Source organism: Rissa tridactyla, chromosome 4, assembly GCF_028500815.1.
Source record: "Rissa tridactyla isolate bRisTri1 chromosome 4, bRisTri1.patW.cur.20221130, whole genome shotgun sequence".
NCBI classification, from domain to species: Eukaryota; Metazoa; Chordata; class Aves; order Charadriiformes; family Laridae; genus Rissa; species Rissa tridactyla.
Window position 1 is genome coordinate 14,013,757 of NC_071469.1, and position 23,494 is coordinate 14,037,250.

The 23,494-nt window shown below is 44.6% G+C and overlaps 1 protein-coding gene across 3 annotated transcripts in view; it reads left to right on the top strand.

Moving 5' to 3' along the window:
* The first annotated feature begins 205 nt into the window (after positions 1-205).
* Positions 206-23,494, top strand: part of LMO1 (LIM domain only 1) — a 63,143-nt gene continuing 39,854 nt past the window's right edge. Inside the window, exon 1 of one of the 3 annotated variants that reach the window (XM_054201194.1) lies at positions 206-705. In XM_054201194.1, coding sequence (XP_054057169.1) covers positions 684-705 — 22 coding nt within the window. In that variant the 5' untranslated portion in view covers positions 206-683. Of the gene's footprint in view, positions 706-5,631; positions 6,173-23,494 lie in introns of those variants that run through there. The other 2 variants (XM_054201193.1, XM_054201195.1) reach the window with 2 other exon arrangements.

A 23,494-nucleotide genomic window follows, 5' to 3' on the forward strand; every position in this document is an offset into this window, starting at 1 on the left:
CCTGGGAAATGTGTGCATTTATTCAGCAGCAGGAGAGAGTGCAAAGCACATAAATTGAGAGAGCGAGCGAGCGAGAGAGGCAGGCGGCAAGTGCTTTTGCTTTCAGTGATAGGTTCACATCTTTCCTCCCTCCCACCCCCCTTCCTTTGAATATAATTTTAGATTTAGAGTGAAATCAAGAGAAAAGCACTTTAGAAGCCTGGAAAGCTCTTGCAGTAGCAACAGCAAAGGGGGGAGAGGTTGTGAGCTATCACACGCGATTACATTAGGACAATTTTTGACAGCGCAGGTTGGGAAAGGACGGAGCTGGGGAGCCAGCCCCCGATATTGTTCCTCCCTTACCTTTTTTCTCTCCCCTCCCCGCCACCTTCTTCTTTTTTAATACCTAAACTGGCACTCGAGCTGCAGCGGCGGGGCCGGGGGCGCGGCGGCCGGTGCATCAGCCCAGCTCCAGCTCTCCGGCGCCCGGCGCCACCGTAGCTGGCCGCGGCCCCGCTCCAAACTCGCGTCCCGGGGCAGCGCCGGGGCGGCCGCGCCGCTGTCCCCCGCCGCCTGGGCAGCGCCCCGCTCCCCGGCCCGGCCCGGCGCGGCGCCTCGCCTCCCCCGGAGCCGCTCGGCGGCGGCTGGAGGGGGAGCGCCCCAAGGAGCCGGAGCGGCGGCGGCCGCCCTCGGCGCCCGGGACAATGGTGCTGGACAAGGAGGACGGTAGGTGGGAGCGGGGACGCGGGGCCCCGCCGCCAACTCCCCCCGGGCGCCCTGGCCGCGGGAGGCGGCGGGCGGGGAGGGACGGACGGAGGGAGGGAGGGATGGGAGGGAGCTGCCCCGGTCCGGGCCGCCGCTCGCTGCGCTGCTGCCCGGCCTGTCCCGCATCGCCCCGCCGGTGCCGCGGGTAGCGGAGCCCCCCACCCGCCGCCGCACAAAGGGCTCCCGGGGCCCGGCGAGCGAGCCCGGGACGGTGCCCCCTCATCGCCCCCGGGGCCGCTCCCCCCCGCGGGCTGCCGCCGCCCCGCCGCCGTTTTAAGGCCGGGCGCTGCGGGGTCCCTCCGTGCGGCGCGGCGCGGTGCGGCGGTGACGGCGCTGGGGACACCGGCGGCGGCTTGTCCCGGCCCCGGCGAGCGCTGCGGCCAGCGGGGAAGTGCCTGACGCCTGCAGCCCTGTCGCCGGGCCGGCCATCAGGTCTGGTGGCCTTAGCGTCTGTCAGCACCGGGCCAACTTCGGTGGCATCCGAGGCTGTGGCGTGCCGAAATGCCGCCCCGCGCTCCCATTGCAGTCAGTGCTGTCTTAAGCGATTGCGTAAATGGCCATAAAATGTCTCTCTGTCGGGCTGGTGGGGGGCTTTAACTCGGAAAAGTAGATACCAGGCTAAAGAGGCCAGTGGGAGATGCTGTCCCTTGCTGTTTTTTCCCCTGTTTCTCTACCTCTTTTCCCTACCCTCTCCCCTTTTCTTTTGATCTGGAGTTTCTGCTTCAGAAAGGTGAGTGTCCTCCCGCCACGACACCGCGGAGTCAGATGGGGCACGAAGAGAAATCACGGGCTCGCTTGTGCGATCCGGCTGTGTGGGAGGGGGCCGAAGCGCTGACAACTAGAAGGTTAAATGCTCACTGCCCCAGAGAGGTGCGTGGGGAGGGAGCTTGCTGCAGACTCGTCACATGCCTCTGGGCCGAGAATCCCTCTCCCAGAGTCTTTTCTTCCTCCAATGTCTTGAAGCCCTCTGAAGTAAACTGATGTAGTGTTATTAATGGGGTCTATAAGGCTCCAGTCAAAAGCGCGTGTGTCGGAGAAGAGGGAATGAACTTATCTAACTGGTCAGCGAAAGATAACAGTAGAAAGACTTTTCTCATCCCGCACCCCCTGTGCACAAAGGTAAAAGGGTTAAGTAATGACAGAGGAATTAAGCGAGGGTAAATTCTTAGTGGTGTACGTATGTGGAACAAGGTTTGTGTTTCTCTCTGACCTTACCTTCGGGGGTGACGTGCATTGCGAGAGTCCCCTGAATTTTGCTCGACTGTCAGAGGAAAAGGGAGGAAAGGCTTTTAACGTCTCCATTAATACCCTTTGATAATAACAATAACTGGGTGATGTCTTAATCCCAGTGACTGTCTGTCAGAGGGTGCCTGCCAACCTGTATCCATTTCAAACTGATTGACGGGCTAACAGCAGGATTCTGCCTCCATCGCAGAAGCGGGAGGCACAGGTGAGCTGGGAGGAAAAACTGAGATCTGAAGAGGGTTTCCTAATAGGGGTATTTGGGTTCTTTCAAGTGTCGCAGACGTACTCATTAAACACAAGGAGCTCGGGGCCGGTGTGATGGTGATGTAAGGAAATGAAACTAGAACCGTTGATTATCCAGACAGTTCTCAACAGCCTCCTTCCAGGAGATCTCATGAGCGGCTGTATAAAAGGGAGTAATGGTGGCGATGGTACAGGTAAAGAGGAAATTAGTACAGGGTGCACTTAAAAGGGAGTAAAGTAGGAAACAAACCCCTGGTGAGAGGGATGTGGAGACCAGAGCAACAAACTGCGGGTAATGCCTGGGAATCTCCTGTGCTGTTGATGGAGTAGTTATGCTCCAGGAGAAATTATGCTCACTTTTAAAAGTGCAATGGAGAAACTGGGGACAGGAGGTGAGACTGAGAGAAGAAACTCTTTTTATGAAGAGCCTGTTTTACCTTTGTACGTTTCCTTCTGCCTGATTCAAATGGGCTCCACTTGCCCGCTCATCTGTGAATGTTAAAAGGGGATGCTGGACCTGCATAGGTTACAAATGGACTAAAATGGAAGCTTTTGCTAACTAAACCAATTCCTTTTGAAATCAAGCTTGAATGAGCTTGTTAATAAAAATGGGTGTTTTACTTCCATAAATGGCTCTTTTTTATGTATTATTTTTCCCAGAGGGTGGTCTGATTTCTACCATCTAAAAATCCTGGCAATGTGGCTAATGCTCAGTTTTCCCCTAGATTTTAAGAGGCTTTGCCATGCAGGGTTTTTTTTGAGGGGTTTTCTACTTTTGACGTCTCTCTCAGCAGCGGGGGTATTCGTAGTTACTACTGCGCGGAGAAGGCAGGATTTCAGAAACGTCCCCCCCCAGAAGTCCTGGTGTGGTGCAAGGAGGACAGTTGCTGCCTAGTAGGTAGACGTTGCAACGTGCTCCTTGCTTTTGCATCCCTGAAGGCTCCTTGGCAAGCTGGGCCATGGCCATGGCCTCAGAGGCAGCCACCCCGTCTTCCAGCCCCCAGGTCGGGGCTGTAACGGTGCCTTAGGGACGCGTGGTAGCCCTACTGTGACACCAGTATCGCCCGTGAAGTCTAATAACCGCTTTGCGGCTTTGTGAGGGAAAAGCTTCTTTGGCAAACACACTCTGTGGAGCCAAGAGAAGTCGTAGAGATGCAATAATACTTTTCTGTGGTCTTTACAGATATCACTGAGGATGAAGGGGCAGACTGAAAAAATAACAACAATAATAATGGTTTTGGCTTGATGTGTTGTGGCATCACGTCAAGTTATGTCAGGGAGGTAACATCATTTTGTGTGTTTGAAGTGACATAATATAACTTGACTGATGCAACATGACTTGATATTAGAAAACACCATTTTACAGTGGAACTTCGGCAAATATCTTCCCAAAACAAATGGGAGTGAAAAAAAGTGAGAGAAGAGAGAGGGGGGGAGAAGAAGAGAAAGGCTGAGAGGGAAAAACTTCAAGGCTTGCGTTTTAGTCAGTTCCACTGCGTAAATCACTGCTGAGTTTGCTGTGGGCAAGTCAACCTACGCACTGTGCAGTGCATTTATAAATTTCAAGATAATGAGAGTTAAGATATTTCTCAAATACATAAATGTTTTGATTGCAAAGACCAGATTTCTGCTTAAAAAAAGTAAACTGACATCAGGTATCGTGATTAATTCCAACAGATTGTGTTAATTGTAGTTGACTTTAATTGCTGTACAAATGTGTTGGGGGTTAGAAAACTTTTTTTATTGTTGGTGTGTGAAATGAGTAAGCAGATAAAGTGTTTAAAAATACCCATTTGCAAAGGGAGTAATCCAGCCTCTGTGACACACTGAAGCAGTAAAGGAATAAAACGTACATTGATCCGGTACTGCGTATTTTTTTACAAGTGCGTTACGTCTGCTAGTTTGCTCTGCCACAGCAGTCAGCTGCGATAGACAGCGTCTGACTTCATTTTTATCAAAAATCTGCCTTTCTTGTAATTACCAAATAGTGTAAGCTTAAATATACCATATATTTGGGGGTGAGTTTGTCCTTTTTGAAGGCGATAGGGTTGAAAAAGCAAACAGAAAGATGGACCATTTTTGGAGTTCACTGTTTTCTAATGGAGGCAAATAGTATATTAGAAGTATTAAAATACCTCAAATCTAGAAAGCCCGTGTTCTTGTTAGTTTTTCCACTGATGCTTTTAACTTTGGGATAAAGTCCTCCTCCTTTTTAGCCTGTGATACTTCTTAAAATAAAATGATTATTTATGGTGGTTGCACTCTTATGCTAAAATACATATTCAACGCTTGCAAACTAGTATCACTAGGAAACAGGAGTTGTTCGAAGTACTAGATTAAAACGGTTCAATGTAAAAGGATACATTTAACATCAAATATGCTCAAGAACTGTTAGGATTAAGTATTCTGAATGAAGGGGGAAGGAAAAGCCACTTCAGCTGGTGATAAGGAATCTAATTAAAAATCGGTATTAAGGATATATAACTTGAGCCCGCTATCATGCTTTTTAGAGTACTGTTGTATCAGTTGTAAAGGGGAGGAAGAAGTGTCACTAAAGGAGGAATGAAATGTTTTCTCGGATTAAAAAACGAGTGAAATGGTGCTGTTGATCTTGGTAGCGGAGCATCTGATCCCGCGATCCTTACGAGCGCCATCGGAGACAACAGATGACTTGTCTGAATAAGGATTCTGAGTTGCAAGAGGAAGGATAAAAGACACGGGCCTAAAACTTGTCACTTTATATTTGGGCATTGATGACATCTCTGAAAAGTGGAGCAAACCTGTAAGGGTTTGTACCGCATTTGGTTTGTTAAATTCATTTTAATATCGACATAGTGAAAATGGATCTATATTCTCCAGAGTATTCCCTGAAACTAATACGTACATGTGAAAACAAACCCAAAATGTTTGTACAGAAAATTAGTATCAAGTTTTAGGTTGCAACAGATGTGTGAAATCCGTCTGCCAGTAGCAGGGCTGGTGGAACGCAGCCTGGGTCGCCGGCGTCTGCTGCGGAGTTCTGAGCTCCTGACCTGCCAGAAGCTACTGGCCGCTTCCAGACAAAACCCCCCGCGTTTACGGGGGAGCAAATCTGGAATAACAGCCCTGCTTTGGCCCCAGCGCGGTTATCAACGCGAGGAGAAGAGCGCTGGGGTAAGGTGCAGCCCGCGGAGCTCCGCCGCCGGGCTTCCCCCCGCCGCGCTGCGGCTCCGGCTCCGGCCCCGGCAGGGAGAAGCCGGAGCCGGGGCGGGCGGTACCGGCGGGGCCGGGGCTGGGCTGCAGGTGGTGCTGCTGAGCCGGGAAGGCTGCGGCTTGCCAGGAAACCCTGGCAAGCAGAACGAGAGGGGTCCCTGGGAAATATGTGCATTTATTCAATAGCAAGTGTGCGAAGCTCACAAATTGAGAGACGGAGGCAGCAGTAGTCAGGCTTAGGTGTTCTGCCCTCTCCGAATATAATTTTAGATTTAGATTCGGCTCAAATCCAAAGGGAAAACTCTTTATGAGGTTGAAAGCTGTGTAGTTGCAACAGCCGGGGTTATGAGCTATCAAATGCAATTACATTAAAATAGATTATACTGTGTAAATTGAGCCATTTAGAAGGTGAGAACCAAAGAAACGGCTCTGATCCCCCTTCTTTCTAAATTGCAGTTTTAGTTCTTTGCAATTCTGAGGCACAAAAGTAGGTGAGACTGCTTTTGTATCTGCAAAGTGCTTTATTTCTGAGTGTAATTCTAACTGAGTGCAATCTAGGTTAAAAGCTGGACAACTGGGTAATTAGAGCTCACTTGCTGCTAAAGGACGATCAGCTGTACCGTAGCTCATTTGTGCTCCCAGAGACTTGTTCTCTTCTCCCCTGAGCGGAGGCTGCTGGAAAAGAAGCATCTGTCCCCGGACTTTTCTTGATTGCGGAGATGATGGTGCTGGACAAGGAGGACGGTAGGTGGGCTGAGATTGTGTAAGCCTGTGCTTGGTGTCTTCTGTGTGCTGCTAACATAGAAATAAATAGTTTTGAAACAGATGCGCGCTGTGCATATCAGAGTGCTCTGCTTTCAGCTTCTGATATTTTCCTCTTGTGTTGGTAAAAGCATGCTTGCTTTTTATTTATTTTTTTTTTTATCTCTTCTCTGGCATGATTGAACCAGTCAAGAAGGGTTTGCCCCAGGCTCTGTTTGCTGAAGGACATAGCAGAAACAGCTTGATTTTATTTTTTTTTATATCTATTTAGATTTTTCTTTCTACAAGTTACTCTAATATACCCATTTTAGCCTGTTTATTTTAACAGCTTTTATTGTAAATCTAATTTTGAGATTTTCTTTCCTTTCCATTGCATGTCATTTGGGTCTCTTTAATGTGTGCCTTTAGTATCTATTTCTCACAGCTTTTCTTCATAGCTATAAACATAATGACAATAAGCTAATAAGCTGCTCTGGCAAAAAACCATTGGCTTATTCCAAGCATTTACTCCCTTCTCTAAATGGCAGAAGTGGAGGTTCATCTGGGAGGCGATTTAATGAATGAAGCTGAAGGAGAGCTTGACTTACTTTAAGACTTCACATATACTTATTTTTTTCAAGCTGACTGGTCCTTACCAAGGATGACTAAGGGGTACAAATTGATGTAAAGAATAATAGAGTGTGTTAGTTAGTAGTTTGTAGTTAGTAGCCTTCTTTTGCACGTTGCCTACCAGGGCATGCAACTTAACTGCCCAGTCACTAGTAGTTTGTAGGACGAATGTGGTAAGTCTAATCACAACTTTTTAATGAAGTTTGTCTAAGGCTGCTTTTTGGCTTAGGTCTTCCCTGATAGCTTGTATGCTGAAAGCAAAGATTGAAACTGAGGCAGAGCAGAACACTCCATAGCCATCCAGATGGACTTCCATCGATGGTGCTGCCTCTTGCCAAAGACCTCCACCTTGGCGGCATTTTGTGTATTGAAAGTGGGAACTGCATCTTAACTTTTAATGCACGTTTGTAGCTATTATCTCATTGTTTCATTTCACCTCTATAAATTGATGAAGTGTGCTGGGTAATGGGTGTGTTGCTGGATTCTCTGATCTTTTAAAATTTTTTTTTCAGAAACCTGTTTAAGTGTTTTTTAAAAAAAAATCATAGGCAGCTGTCATTTGGAAGTAGAAGAAATTACTGAATATTTGCAAGACCGTAGGCAGGACACAGCTTTTCACAAGGAGCCAAAGAGCTTGGAGAATTTGGAAGTTGAGCATTTTGGCAGTAGCATTGATTTTACTTGAATATATGTATTGCTTTTTAAAATATTTATGAGAAAAATAACTTGTAGTACAAAGTCACTTGCTTTCCTGGGTCAGATTGGTGCTAATCATGTATTGTGAATAGTACTGAAAGCTGCCCAATGCTAATAAGTTGGAGCGATATGATTTTTGTTCCCCGACCCATATCTGTCTTCTGGTATTCTAAAACGGAATGAATACTGTGCTGGAGAATAATTAGGAAAGAAGGCTTGACTACTGAAAATAATGGATGGATGCTCACTTTAAACCAAGGTCTTCTACTGAAGTTTTTCTTCGCTCTCTCCCCTCCTTGGCTCCCAAAAAACGGTGAGGGGGAAATACTACCCAGTAGGTTACATCTACCATTTTGAGGTCTTTATCTCATTATCAGTTTGATTTCTAAAATTATCAATCGGGTGTATTCTTGTGTGTAGAATTTGAACCTGGTTGCTGGGATGGGATGTGTGGGTTTGTTTCATTCTGGTGTGAAGCACTTGGGAAGATGAAAAAATATGATGGGCTTTTCACAAAGATTTTACACCTTTAAAACATGAGACCAAGCAGAAATGCATCATTATCAGTGCCTTCTCGTATGCAGATTTGATCAAATTTTGACTAAGAGTTGACCAACATGGGGTCAGTGCTTGTGTATAAGTTGTCTTGCCCCTCTGAATTTATTCTGTGCTAATTAAGTTGGCATCCTAAAACTGTGAAATAATCTTATTCAGGAAAAAAAATAAAATAAATGCTGGGCTTTATTTCTGTTGAGATCTCGTAAGTTTCTTTGTTAACACAGTAAAACTTTTAAAAAAAGAAGGAGACGTGAAGCATCTGTTACATATCTTCCAGATCAGCTTTGCAGTTGACTGGACTGTGGATAAAAGACACACTAAGTGGTTGAGTATTGCTTATGCTGGGAAAACAAATGAAGCTAACAGGGTTTCAAAGGCTTTGAAGCAGTGTGGCTCTCAGAGGTGTTCAGTTGTTTTCTTTGGCAATATAAGTTGAAGCAAGCTAGTTTACTTTATTAGAGGCATACGGCTACTCTTCTAACCTTCCTGTGACGAAGATGAATTTGGCTGAGTGACCTTAAGTCTTTCTGGACCACACGTGTTGTGCTGAGTTTGGGGTTTTTTGGGTTTTTTTCCCCCCTCTTTAGGACTCATCTCATTTAAAGGATGGCAGCATTTTCCATATTTTGTTAAATCTTCCTTTTCAATTTGTGTTTCCCTATAGAACTATGTTCTGCTATGATGGAGCAATGCAAATCAAGTAGAATAGCCCAAATTAATTCTTCACATTGGCGGCAGTATGATTGCCTGCATGGAATCAATAATGCATCATGGAGGGATCAAATTTTGGAGTATAATGTATGAATAATGCTTGACACAAAACAAAAATTCAGTCATCATAATAGCAATTAGGAAAAAGCTGCAGCTTATCCCAGCTGTAATCTCTGCTAACAATGAAGCACAGCCTGGTAATCAGCATGTATGGTATGAAATGCACTAATAGAAATCACGGCTCTTTGTTGTGCGGGGGGTGAAAGTTTCCTTTTAGCTAACTTGTACTGTGTTAGCTAGACATGGTATCCTTCAGCCAAATTACTGAGTGTGCGCGCGCTTCTAAAAACACTGATCAGCTGCGTGTGTTCATCCCAATGCTTGCATAGACAGTAGCACCCCAAATCACGGATCCTTTGTGTTTTCAAGCAGAACTCTAATTAAATAGATGGCCAGAGCAGGCCAAGTAAATAATATATCAGAGGGCTCCATTAAACATGTAGCGGTACACAAACCTTGGTTTTTATTTAAAAAAAAATTCCATAGCTCCTTTAAAAATGAAAAGAAAAACATGGATACTCAGTGGTTGTGTGCATTGGGGTTGGAGAATGGGTCTTAGGTTGATGGGAGGTATTTAGGGCAATGAATATTAGGTAATTTGAAACTGGATTAGTAGCAGCAGTTGGGTTCCCTGTTGTGTAAGAGCCCATCTTACCCTGCACAGAAGGAAAGAAAAGCAGCATTTGGAATTAGAAAAGCAGTGAAATTGATTGTATAATGGCAGTTACAAGAATGGTGCCACAGCGCCCTAGCCAGGACAGCAGAGCTGTGGGTTGGTGTCACAAATGAGTATGCCAGCTGCCATACAGAGGTACCTATAGATAGGTAGATGGATATCGAGAGAAATCTACCTCCAGCAAGATAGGTCCTGGCAATCTGCTTCTGTTGATAAAAATCATTACACGTGCAAAAAGAAGGCACGTACAGGTTGTACACAAACCCAATATAAATAGTGCCATATAGGAAGAAGAGCTCTTCTATGTGGTGCTGGTATCTTTTGTTTTCTTTTTAACATACCTTTCTCAAATATACCTATTGAGGAATCATGCAAAGAGAGAGAGCAGGGGAGATGGCAGGGTGGCTTTTTCCTCACATGACACGGAACTTAATTTTTCTGTTGCCTAATATCCCTGAAGCTGCCTTTCTCTTTTTTTTTTTTTTTCTTTTTTCCTTCTCTTTATCTCCTGTGCCCCTCTGCCTTGGACCTTCTCTGTGGTGCATCGTTGGCCGGCTTCCCGTGTATAAAGAACCACTACACATCTTCCCAGACATCAGCTTATTCAAAGAATGTTTGAGTCGGTCTCCAAAGACCCTGTATTTACCTTTTTAGCTGGGTTACCTGTTGGGTTTTTGAGGGCTTGATCTTGACACGTGTGGTCTTGGTGTAATTTCAGAGGTTTGGTCTGGCTTTAGTTCACGACACGGTGTCCTTTTGTGACTCAAAAGTACAGCAGTGGATTAATATATTCATGAAGTGGAGACAGAAGGTTGTAAAAGCAGGAATCTGAATAAGGCCAGAACACACTTGGCAGCAGAATAAACCATGAGACTCAGTTTGGACAGAAAGGACCAAAAAAAATTAAAAAAATTGGATTGTTTCTCCAAAGCTGACCAAGCGTGGAGCTAAAGGTAGTCTTCCTAGAGGTGTCCCCTGCCCCTGGAAATGGCAAATACAGAGGCATGAGAGAACTATGAGATAGTAAAGTAATTGCCTAAACCTTTTCAAGAAATGGAAGGTACTGTAGTTGAAGCACTGGTAACCTAGATCTCTATTTAATGAAAACGTATCCTATGGCAAGAGGAGGGGTGAAAGAAGTTAGCAGGCCTAATAGGAGCAAACTACTTTGCATAGGTGTATTCCTGCCCGGCAATCAAATAGTTCTTAGTGTTTGCTCAGACGAGATAGCTGAAGGGTCTGGGTAGGCATCTGTATAGGATGTCATCGTTCTTCATTCCTAGACGCCAGCGACACGTGATAGTTGTCTGGTTGACATAGCAAGTATTAAAACAGCGTAGGAACATTTTTCAGCTTGGGCAATAGGGCAAAAGAAGCAGCTGGTTCTTGGAAATTAGTTTGCTCTAATTTTGGTTTAATACAGTAGAAAGTATGCTTGATACCCTAGCAGCGGAACGTAATTTGTCTTCTTTGGAGTTAGTGTTAAATTTTATTATCGTTAATAGATACAATGTGAACATGTCAGCCTGTTTGTCATAGCCTTTCCGAAAATGCTCTCTTATGGTAGAATCTTCGGAAAAATTCCTTTTAAGAGCAGTGCATTATTAATAAAGTAATCCATTAGGTCTGGTGATAAAGGGTCACAGCAGAGTCTGAAATACGTTTCTTAAATGGTTAAGAAATTTATCATGGTTGGAGGATTAATTGATTTCATTTGGAGGCTTTCTTAAGGTTTTCAGGCTTTGTGTTTAGAGACGGTTTTACTCTCTTTGCAAATGTGCTTGCTGTTCAAAGTTTGGCTTCGCTGTCATTAGCATGAACTATTACATTTCTGCTAAAGGCAAACTGTTCTTTTAGCATTATGACTGATTGCATCTGTGAGGAGTCTTACTTAAGTAAAGAATATGAAAGTTTATGGCAAATAAGGTATTTTACTTGAAATCAATTCAAAATCAGAATAATGGTACCAAGCATTAAGTGTTGCGGTGTAAGAATAAAAAAGGCACTGCAGATGCTGCTAAATGCTGAACTATAAAACTGTAATGGGTCTATATCTTTTTAAAATTGGACAGAACTGTCATCATTTAGAATACATAGACATTGTTTTAAACCGTATAGAAATCACTGCCCCCAACTTCAATAACGTGCGTAACTGTTGCCAGGGAATGATTTATTCAGTGAATGTAGCTCCTATTCACTGAAGACTAGGGGGTGGAGGGAAGGGCGGTTTAAAATGAAAGTTGTTCCCTATTAGATTAACATAATTAAACCTATAGATGGTCTGAGAACAATTCACCGCAGCTACTGTTTTTTAATTCTCAGTATGTAAGTGTGTGTGTGTGTCTTTTCTCTGTCCTCCAACAGGATGACTTCCGAGCCCAAGTTTGCAAGCACGATGTTGGGTGCTATCTGTGCAAACAGATGCTCGACTCTCCTTTCCAGTGAATGTTCTTGCAAACTAGTTTCTTCATACCTTGCACATCAAAGCAGATAACGGATGCTGTTGTCCAAATTTGGAGGGTTTTTTAATTTCATTGAACATTTCTGAATTCTTTACGCCAGTGTTCAGAGTTCCTCGCATGCTAATCAAACTCTGAATGGGTGATTTGGGCAGTGAAGGTAATATTTGCCTTCTTTTTAAACTATTGATTTCAACAGTTCTAGTTTTTCTTAAAGAAAAAGTGGATGATTGTTGCATATTCATGACTGAACTGCAGAGAACTTGGACCAGAATTAAACAATTAACCCTCTCGCCAATGTAAACATCCATTTGAGTGGAAGCCAGGGATGTTCCTACTTGGTTTATTATGGATCTGAGATATAGAAATGTATTCCCGAGGACTGTGTTTCTAATAAATAAAAAGGCATAATGAGAATGTAACTGGGAAGGAAGACAAAAGCAGCCATGCTTTAAATTGTTAATGATGGTGCCAGTGGCTGCAGCTTTACCACAGCTGTTTAAATTGATCAGCTAGTGAAAATGTTTTGTTTTGGCATTTCCCCTGCATGTGCAACTCTTTCGAAGGGACTTCTGGAAGCTTTTCAAAGGGGAATCATGATCTTTTTTTAAACCAGGCTTAGAACACCAGAGTTTCCAGCATTTGGAATCCAATGTTTGAGGATGCAGTTCAGTTTTTCTTTTGTAAAGTTTTTGGCTGATGAGCCATTGCTTCCCCTAAATTTCCTTTACCCCCCCCCTTTTTTTTTTTTCTTCCTTCCTCCTCCAAAAATATTGCAAATTACTCACTACCCCTAAGAGATGAGGCAAGAGCACACTTTCTAGCTGTCCTTTTTTCCCATCTCCTCTGTTTTCCTGGTGCTACTGAGTTTGATCAGAAGAGCAGAGAGGTGCTATGTCGATTTGCTATGCATCTCTTGGTCAAGCATCCAGTGTGAAATTGTTCTGTAAAATGTACTTTTTCAGAGGGAACTTACTACTAATTTGTTTCCTGGTTGGCTCTACCTTGCAGCTGATGTGGGTTAACCAATACCTCTTTAATGCTTGTATCGTTTCCTTCTGTTCCAGAGAGATGGGTATACATTTCAAAAGGATGCAATCCCTTGGAGTCGAGTAGGTAGGGGGGAAGCTCGCACTTTCTGTATATTGACAAGTGACGTGGTAGAGATCTACAGGTGGAGGACTGGCTTGAGTGGTGAGCCTTGGTGTGTTTTGCAGAACACCTCCTGCCTTGGGTTCCCACCTGAAAGAGCTCCTGAGCAGACCTACCTGGGACCTTGTGTGAAGCCTCTTCCTGGCACTCTTGATGGCAGGTGACTCGTGGATAGGCCGTGCCTTAGATAATGTTGAGCAACCTGGTTTGTGCCTAATGTACTTGCAGTGGGGGTGGGTATTGAACGTTATTCAGAATCCATTATATATTTATCTTTATACTCCTTTGTGGAAAATGATTTCTGTAAGTACCCTGTTATGGTTATGAAAGCCCGAACCAAGCATCAGTCTCAAACCCTTTGACCTGTCTGCACAGAATGGAGATCTGCTTTGAAAAGGACTCCTTTATATCTGTTTTTACTCCATGCCCCTCCATTCATTTGCCTATACAAAGCAATAAAGGGTAAAACTAAAGTAACATAAATTGGTCTGTCTTCCTGAATCCATGTCTCGCTAATGTACCCAGATTAACTCAACTGTAAATTGTCTCCTTTGGATGTCGTGTCTTGCTAAAAGTTTCCTATATGATTCATGATTTGGATTGCTTTTAACAGCTATTGGCTAAGCAATATGGTAAATGTACAAGGTGATGCAATTGGCATTAGTGAGAGGATGCACAGGAGCATGTAATGCAGTCAATACTACATTAACTACTGATGCCCAATTACAGAAACTGGAAGAGTGGCTTTTAGGAGCATTAGGACTTGCAGAAGAGCTGAGATCACCTGCCGCTCCTTGCCTAAAAGCTTCACCCTTTATGCGCTGGGATCAAAGCAAACATTTAGTTGCTATTTTGTCATGTATAACAACGAAGGTATTTTTTTCCCCCCCTTTTTTTTTTTCAAAAAGTGTCACACCGATGCTTTTAGCACATGTAAAATCCTATCTCCATATTTCAAGAATCTCCTTCCATCTCCTGGGGCAAGACTTTATTTGAATAAAAACTCTTTAACCACCCCTGTATTTACTGTTTCGCTGAAGCTTACTACTTTAGCCATTTTTTCTTTTAAAGAAATACTAAGTGCAATTTAGAGTGTCCTATTTCAGCATGTCAGACAAGGCTCCCCTTCGCTCCCCCCAGCTCCTTCCCTTTTCTAATCTGTATATGATTGTTTGTGACCTCAGCTGGCTTGAAGTCTCTAGAAAGAGTGTTTTAAAATACAACCAGATACCGCATAAAACAGGATATTTGAGTGTGTGACCTCTCTGCAGGCCACGTTCAGATTAAGCACACATTGTTTCCACCATTGTTTTTAAAACCCATTTGCAGTAGATGGCAAAGGACCACATTACACTCAAAGACAGTGCATACTTCTCGGTTGTGCTGAGTGTGATCACAGCTTCTAAATCTATTCTGAAAATAATGAGCAATGTCACCGCTGCATGGCAAAACTAGCAACCCACAAAGTTCCTCTGGACTTGGAGCGAGATGGGGAATTAAGCAGCTCTAAGAAAATTGAAATATTTTAATATAAAAGACAGCTGGCAGGTGGCTTATTGCTCTTGTTGCAGCATTTGTCTTTACTTCCAGCTATGATACTTGGTGTATCGCTGCTGCTTTTAATCCTGAAAGCATTTTGCCAGTATTAAGGAATTTGGGCACCCCAAGTTAGCATTCCCTTGAACTAAGGCCTGGGTATCTGGCGGGATGTGCCAGACCCCCCGTGAGGCTTGGGTGGGCTTCTGTGCAAGTTGTCCCAGACTTGTTCAGCTCTGCCTTCTCTCTGCAGCGCCCTTGCAGCCCTGCCCTGCCCGGCCCAGCAAAAGAGGAAGGTGGGATCTGCAAGGCCGTCTCCTGTTGTGGCACAGTTCTGGGGCTGGGTCCCACCTTGCCTGCTCCCCCATGCTGGGTTTGGAGGTCAGAGCTCCACAGAGGAAGGGAGAAATAACTTCTGGATCTCCTGGGAAGCATGGAGTGATATTGCAACACTTGCTTTCCTTCACTGTTGTTGGGCCAGCTGTGGTGATCCCCTCTCAATAGGCAATTTTGTTTTATTTTTTTGTGTCCCCGAGGTTCAGTCCAAGTAATGGCAAAATATTGAGGAAAACCCTTCACTAGCCCATCTTCCTGCCATAATTATGAACATCGGTCGCTTTCCCCTCCAATGCCTGCCATGATTATAAGTGTCGGCTGCGTTCCGCGCTGATGTTTTTACGCGGGTGACAGAGAAATGGGGTAAGACTGGTCTGTAAAACGTCCTGACAGTCTACAGGCCCTTCCTTAGCGACCCTTTTTTGGTAGATGGTGCCTTAACTTCTTAGCCAGCTGTTGCGTTGGTTCTCCATGTGATTGCTGCAAGGTCCCATGGAGCTCTGCCCCATATCTCCTGACTGTCTGGCATTCGGCTGGCCCCGGGGTGTTTGCTGTGGCCTGAGGAAGGAGGGACTGGAGGGGCAGGGGCAGAGGAGGAGCGCTGTTATTTCTAAGAGGACCGTTGCTTTCAGTTCCTGATAGATGCTCTTTTGAACGTCCGGAGGGGAGGGAGCCAGAAGGTAACCTGCTGGTTTTCTCCTCGCACTAATGCGTTTAAAAGGTGGCACCGGCAGTGGAGGCGTGGGGGAACTTGACTGAGCTCTGCCTTCAGCGCGGCTTGGATGCAGACAAGTATCCTGTGCTTGATGCACTTTCCAAGCTGTACAAACAATGCTTTAAATGTCTGAAGTACCCAGCAGGGCAAGTCAAAATGTCCTTGAGCAACTTTGTATTTAGACAGTGTTTTCTCTTTTCCTTTGATCAGGAGGGAACAGATGTGTCTCTTCTTATGTGTGTGTTTCCACACACCCCCTGATGCACACGCATTCCCTGTCCTTGTGCAGGGGCTGCGGTATTTAGGGTAGGCTGCTATTCCTCTTTGTTCTTTCTTATTACTGTTGTTTTTTTTTTTTTTTCCAGGGAATCTAAGTAGGAATTTAGAGAGGTTAGACTAAACAAGGTTTTAACTTACTCTCGCTCATTCCCTTATCTCTCTTTAATTTGGGTAGAGTAAAAAAAAAAAAAAAAAAGGCTCCCTTTAAAAAAATGTATGCATATGTATAATCGATTCATTGACTAGTCTTTTTGGGGTTTTTTAAGCATTCAGTCTAAGTGGGCTGCTCAGTGAAATTTGTACATTCATAAAATAGCTGATTGAAAAGCAATATTTCAGATAAATACAAGCCAGCGATCTATCAGCAGTTGTAATAAAAGCTGGGCTTCAGGCTGTGATTTTATTTTGAAATAATAAGAATTGCTTTATTCTTTTTACTTGAGTTACCATGGTAATTCTGTCGTGTAGCAGTGTTATATTGATTTAGAAAGTGGACAGTAATATTTCTTTTGTGTTATTCTGTTTCTAGGGGTTGATTTCTAATTTCCACTTGGAGATTACTTTTATAAATTTCTTAAGTCCTTCCACTTTTTTCTCTAGCAGTGTAATTTTCCTCTCACACATTGCTATTTTCTGAGCTTATTGGTTTGCTCTTATTTTAAATTAAACTTGCTGGTTTCAAATATTGAAATGACATCTTTGTCTGTGTCTATACTTTGGTTTAGCAAAATATTACAGTCTGCTGTTTTATGCTTAATAATTTAAGGGAAGCTTTATGTCTGCCATCAGTGGTTGTTGGTAACTTATGACTAAACCAACACAGAGCTTAAACCTCTGACATTTTAATACTGTGTAATGGTGCTTCCACCCTGCACACCATTTCTTTTTTTTAATCCGCCTTGTGTTTATGTATGCTAAAGAGAATGACAATTAAATTCGGAAGAGATCAGGAGGAGGGTTTGGGTGGAGCTGGCTCTTGGCCACTTTAGGTCTCTGTGGCACTTGAGAGAACCACTGGTTTTGTCCATCGCGCAGGTACCCTCCCTGGTTACCCATCTTCCTCATGCAGTTAAGAAGCTTCAAGTTTTCGGAAAGGAAAACTTTTGATTCACGGAAGCGGGTGTACGTACCCGATGGCTGACAAAAAATAACAAACTGCTTTAGCTCTGTACAGGATTGTTATACCTTAGCTACGGAGCACTGCTCTTAGATTGCAGCTGCTTTAAGAAATGACAGACTAAACAGGATGCGACTGTTCCTTGTGGCATCTCTCTCTTTTTTTGTGAATGAGAAATAATGCCTCTATTCTGAACCTGGAAGATGAGGGGAAATGAACCTCAGGCATCACTGTTTTCAGAAGCAGTAGTTTAGCTCCTGAAACCAAAGCCATGAATTGCGCTTTCAAACAGAAGTTCAGCTTACCTTTTAGTATAGAGGGTGGGAAAGCTACTTTGTGAGCACTAAGTACAAATTTCCTCATCTCACGAAAACGCCACTGAAAGGTTTTGCTGTGCAAGTAACTGATGGGAGGAGGACTGAAGTCTTGTTCTGTTGCCCTTTGGCTTTGTTCCTGTGTGAAGCTGACAACGGTAAGAAAAGGAGTCCGGGAGCCCCATCTCATCTCTGCTGGGATCACTGCACCAGCTACCAGGAATTACCATTAGCTGCACACAGCAGAAGAAGAGGCCAAGGGTGGCATGAACATGTGGTGGTTGACCTCAGAAGGTCTGAGGTACAAGGTAGCTGGAAAAAGGCAAATGTAATCCTGGAATGGACTGAACAAGAAACTGCTAATAATGATCACTGTTAATAATGCTGGAGAGAGGCACTGATAGACCTTGTCTATCGTGGGTAAACCACGGGTCGCTCATTCTCAGTGACAGTAAATCCGCGTGGAAATGGTGGCAGAGGGGATGCTCGTCAAGACAGAGGGGTCCGTCCTTCCACTTGTCTCTCTTTGCAAAATGAAGGCTGACTGGTCTGCCCTGTACGAGGACACTGGGAGGGGAAACACCAGGGAGGAAGGAAAACAGGCTTTTTACCCCAAAGTATGTTATTGTCATTAGAACAAGTGGTTAGAAATGGATAAGAATATTTCTAGGCTAGCAACTTGAAAGCTTCTGGGCTTCAAAAGAGTTGGTCTCCAGGCCAACGTTGCACAGAGAATAGTGGAGGCACGAAGCTGAATTGTTTGGGTTAGAGAAAGAGACGGTATGATAGCCTCCGGCTGCAGGAGGTGGGACTCCCTAGTCCTTCTCAGTTGTCAGTCCATGCTGAGGCATTTATGTCACAGTGTATGAAGCTCTGTCAGTGTTTCCATATAAAACCCATATTTTCATGAACATTCATTTATGGTGAAAGTCTGCACATAAGATCCTGCCTGAGGATACCTTTTTCTTTCCTATTAAAATTTTATAAATCCGTCACTTGGCTGGGATTTTTACTTCTCAGTGAAAGTAAAACAGGAGGAGGGCCCTAATGGGGAAGCATGGAGAGTGTAGTGTCATTTTCTCCCTCAATGTTCCGTTAAAAAAAAAAAAAAGAAAAGGCACAAGCTACGGGCTTACGGGTGAACCCCTAGATAGGAATGGCGAAAGCCACGTCTGCAGGTTCCGAACTTCTTTTCAGTGATCTGATTTGGTTTGATCCGAGTGTGAAAATGCACAAGCAGCTGCTGTTCCCAGAAGTCCCCCTAGCCGTTCTGTGTGCGTGGTGCTGTGCAGGTGTTGCCTGCGCTGGTCGGCTTGAGAGCAGCAATCCACAAACTTTAAAACCTTCAAATAGGTCTTGACCTGTGAGGCTGTAATGGCCCTTGGAGCCTTTACGGCCCATCAGGTGATGTCTGTTACACATTAGTCTGTAATAGCTCTAGAATAAATAACTTGATTTTTTTTTTTTTTTAAAGTCAGTAATTATATCTCTCCGCAATGGAGTGCAATGGCTCCGCATGCTAAAATGCAGTTTTAAAGTAACGCAACAAGAGACTGTTTAATGTCTCTGACAGTCTCAGTGCTGAGCACAAGTCCTCTGCTTGCTTTCTCCAGCGTTTTCTTTCTCATTGCTTACTCAGATTACAGCATATCCATGCTACCAGGAGCTGACATCTCACCCCAGATTCTCTGTGATGTGGCAAACAAGTACCCGATACTATGGGTCTCCTCAAAATAATGCTTTGGTCTTTCCCCATCACACTTGCTTTTCAGGAAGAGCTTCAGCTGATAATTTGCACTTATCTTCGTAGGGCCCTGTGCTCAAGAGAGCAATCTTACCCTGGTAGGAGAAAGGACTAGATGATTTAATAGACTTTTTTTATAAGCATTTCTCTCTGTGTCTGATCTTTACACGGGATACAGTGCTGCCTGCATCCTAAACTGGGATTTGGGTTTGCTACCCCCTACCTAAAATATATTTTCTTTCCCTATGGTTCATTCAATTATAACTCTAGGATATATCTTCTGGGACTGAGTAATTGGCTAGGTCAGAAGTAATCTTTATTTTCACCAGAGAGATGTTTACAAACTGATGCTGTAGTATCTCTTTAAAACCCACTGAGAATCTGATTAAAGGCCTGAGGATCTTCTGCAAAGATTGCCTGCTCCCAGTTGACTTGAAAGGGTCAGCATGCTGTCACAGTTTCGACGACTAAGAATTAACTTAAGGCTGATTCAAATGCTACTCTCTGTGTATAGCATTGATTGGACTGCTTTCAGATGGCAAGAGGTAACTTTATACTGCAGCATGTGTGAACTCCATTTAGTTAAATAGGAAAGCTGAGTGAATATGGTTGCTTGTGGCATGGGAGCTCAAAGGTGAACGCGTTCTACCCCTTCTGCCCTGAATTAAATACTTTGGGGAGAGTGGGAGAGAAACATAATTCTCGTGGTAACATGCTTGGGATACTGACTGCTGCAGCTGCTCTTCACCGAGTGCAGCTCCTCAGTTTTGCATAGTCTCTTTTTCTTCTCTTTCCCTGTGCGTGGTCCACCCTTTAGGCTTGACCTTAGTGAGATGGGATTGCTTGGAGTGAAAACAGCAGCAGAGTGCTCTTTTGAATGGGGGGAAAAAAAAACCCAGACCCAATAAAATGAGTTTGTTGCAGTATTATCGCTGCCCCTTTTGCAGGATCTGGTAGCAGCACTAAGATTTTTAACCTGGTTTCATGCAAGCATCAATGCTCAAAGGCATCGTGCATTAATGTGGGAAACAGCTGGTGTTGACTGGCGCAAAGCTGTGGGGTTTGTGGTGCCACGCTTCCAGTCGCTAGCCTTAGAGTAGCTTTTAAAAAGGCCCTGCTGAATGCAACCACGTGACATAATGACGTGCTCTGTGGGAAGCAATGCCAGGCTGAAAACTGGTGTATTCTAGCGCTGTCAGTGCCTGCACCAAAGCAGGCAGTGCTGCTGCTCCTGCCGCCGCTCAGCTCGTCGTGTGGAAGGTCTGCTGAGCGCCTTATGGAAAGAAAATGGCCTGAGCTGAGCTCTGCTCCTGAGGACCTACCAGCCTCTCCACCAAGCCAGCAGTTGCCTGTAGCTGATGGAGCAACCTGGGAAGATGCCCACCAGCCTTAAACCTTCAGCCAGAACGCAGGGGCCAGCTGGTGTAGGTCAGCACCTTGCTGCTTCAAAGCCAAGGTGGGGATGCCCGATTTCTTGCTTCCTCTAATGTCTGGTAAGCTTAAGACCTTTCTGGCGAGACAGTCACAGCACCCAGGCCCTTCTTGGCGTTTCGTAGATGCATCAGTGCCATCCATGAGTGAACAATCTCAAGGGTTTGGGTGCGTCCGTGTTAAAGGCTTCAGATTTCCCTGGGCGATTTCTTGGGGATTCTTCCTAGTGTTGTCTTGGAGTGAGTGCAGCATAGCTGTCGGCCAAGATCTTAGGCTAACCTAAAGCCTTGGTGTGGTTTTTTGCTTTTTCTTGCTTTTATTGTTTCGCAACCATCGTAATAAGCCTGGGAAGAAGAGATGCTGGAAATGCTGCCAGGCTCTGAGTTAGAGCAAGCAGAGAGGCCATGCTGCAGTAATGTACTGATCAGCTTTAATTGTGCCCAGCGCAATTTCTGTGTTCCCCGTGCGCAGTTACTGCGCAGTGCTCCTGTGTGGTGGCCGTGCTTGCATCCACAGTTGCAATTTGCCAGTGGTCACTCTCAGAAGAAAAATGTGCCCCGGTGGGGTCCTGAGTGAGCTGAAGGCAATAGCAACTGTACCAGCCAAGGCAGAGGAAAAGAGAATGATTTTGATGTCTCCTGTAGGTGACCAACCATGAAGGCAGACAGTTTTCTATCTGCAAGACCTAAAAAATGACACCAGAGACAGACAGTCTCGTCCCTCCTCCCCTCCCAGGCCGGAGGAACCGCTGCCTCGTGGTCACTGCAGTTTAACTGTGGCATGTTTCACTATCCACAATTGGATCCATTTTCTGTACAATAAACAAAGCTCTGATTGCCTCTCGTGACAAATATTTTGACCGTCTTTTGTCATCACAAACATTTTATCAAATGACACAGTGCATTGAACTAGGAAGCTGTGGACATGTCGCAGTAGCCCCCGTGCTACGCTGGATGGATACTCAGTGTTTGCTTTTGCTTCTTTTCATCCTGTCGTCTTTCTGCTTGGGATGGTTGGCTCCTTCCTCATTGCTGAGCAAGCTCCGTGTGTTTAAGTCTCAAATGATGACTTGTTTCCCACTGCCCTCCCACCCCAAGGAACTAGATAAAAAATTGAGCTCAACAAAACCCTTACCAAATCCTTATCTGTACTTAGGGTTTCTCAGTGTGCGCTGTTCTTATTTAGCTTGTAAGCTCACAGCACTGACTTTCCAAAGAACACTCCTTGGTGATGCTTAATCAAAGAAAATAAATATTTCTTGGTCTTGGTTTAAGTTTCCATTAGATCTACAGAGCAAGCCAGTTGTGAAGATTATTATGCTGGTTCCTGCTACAAGAGTCACATGAGTTGTTACTACAGTACCAGCTGTAAACAGTGTGACAAGTCTCATTTCGTTTTGATTAAATACTCCTCAAATGGTATTAACCTAGTTAAATTTTGCTTATCAAAGCAAGATCTGTAAAGCAAGCCAGGTAAGTGCGTATTACTGTTTGAAGTTGTATGAGAATGCAGGAGGAGGAGTTGATTTTTGGCTTTCCTCACACTGCGTATCATGATCAAGCGCTTGAGGCAACTTTAACATCTGAATGAGTTCCTCGTTAAAGGAGTAGTGTTGATGGCAGAGCTGTGTTTACTCAGCATTCCCCTGCAAGCTCTCGGAGCGTTCCTTCCACTTCAGTGTTTACCCTTGAGTTTAGCAGAGATGCCTACCCGGTGAAGGAAACGTCTTACACATCATGTGGATGGTGAATGACAATAGTTCCATGAAATAAATGCTAAAGATGCTTTTTATGTCCTGGGAGAAATCACTAAGACATCACGTAGGAAAAAAACACCCAACAGGACTTGACCCAGCTTGTGTTTATGTTTCTTTGGTACCACGCTAGGTAAGGCAGCGTATGCACACAGAATAGCAAGACATAATCTCTGAGTTAGAATTTTTGAATTAAGCATCCGAAAAAAGGTTGAGAAGGGCAACTTTCCCAAAATAGCAGCATTTTGGTAATCTGTGGTGAGATGAAATTCTGGTCTCCACATGTCAGGCCTGAACACTATATGCTGAATTGCAAAAAAACATGTAAGTTCCTGTGATTCTTGCTTCAGTACCGTACCCAAGGGCAGATCAGCATGGGTGCTGCCTGTCAGTCTGTTTCCAGTTTACTTTGAGAGTAAGATTTTGTGTTATGCTGTGTCAAATGCTAATCTGGCTAAGGCTTTTTGTATCGCTTATGCAATTTAATATGTCATCCTAACCTTCCCCCTTGCTGGATTTACTGTACTGTATAATAGGTATTATGGCAAAGTGGTTTTCCTCTAAAATAGAGAAAAACAATTTGGGAACAATGCGCGAACCAAAGGAAACACACGCTCTACTGGAAGATTGGTTGACAACGATGTTTTAAAAATATTAGCACGGAGATCTGCAATAAAACACATAAGTATCTTTGGAAATGTTAAAGTAAACTGAGTCTTTGTGTATGGGAGGAGATACCAGGCAGTCACCCAGTAGGGGAAGAAGAGGTGAAGGGCGTGCATGAATTGGAAGCAGGACATACAGGCTCTACATGAAGGCTCTACAGAGGGACCTGGACAGGCTGGATCAATGGGCCAAGGCCAACTGTATGAGGTTTAATAAGGCCAAGTGCCGCGTCCTGCATTTCGGTCACAACAACCCCAAGCAATGCTACAGGCTTGGGGAAGAGTGGCTGGAAAGCTGCCCGGCAGAGAAGGACCTGGGGGTGCTGGTGGACGGCCAGCCTAACAGGAGCCAGCAGTGTGCCCAGGTGGCCAAGAAGGCCAACAGCATTCTGGCTTGTATCAGGAACAGCGCGGCCAGCAGGAGCAGGGAAGTGATCGTGCCTCTGTACTTGGCACTGGTGAGGCCTCACCTCGAGTACTGTGTTCAGTTCTGGGCC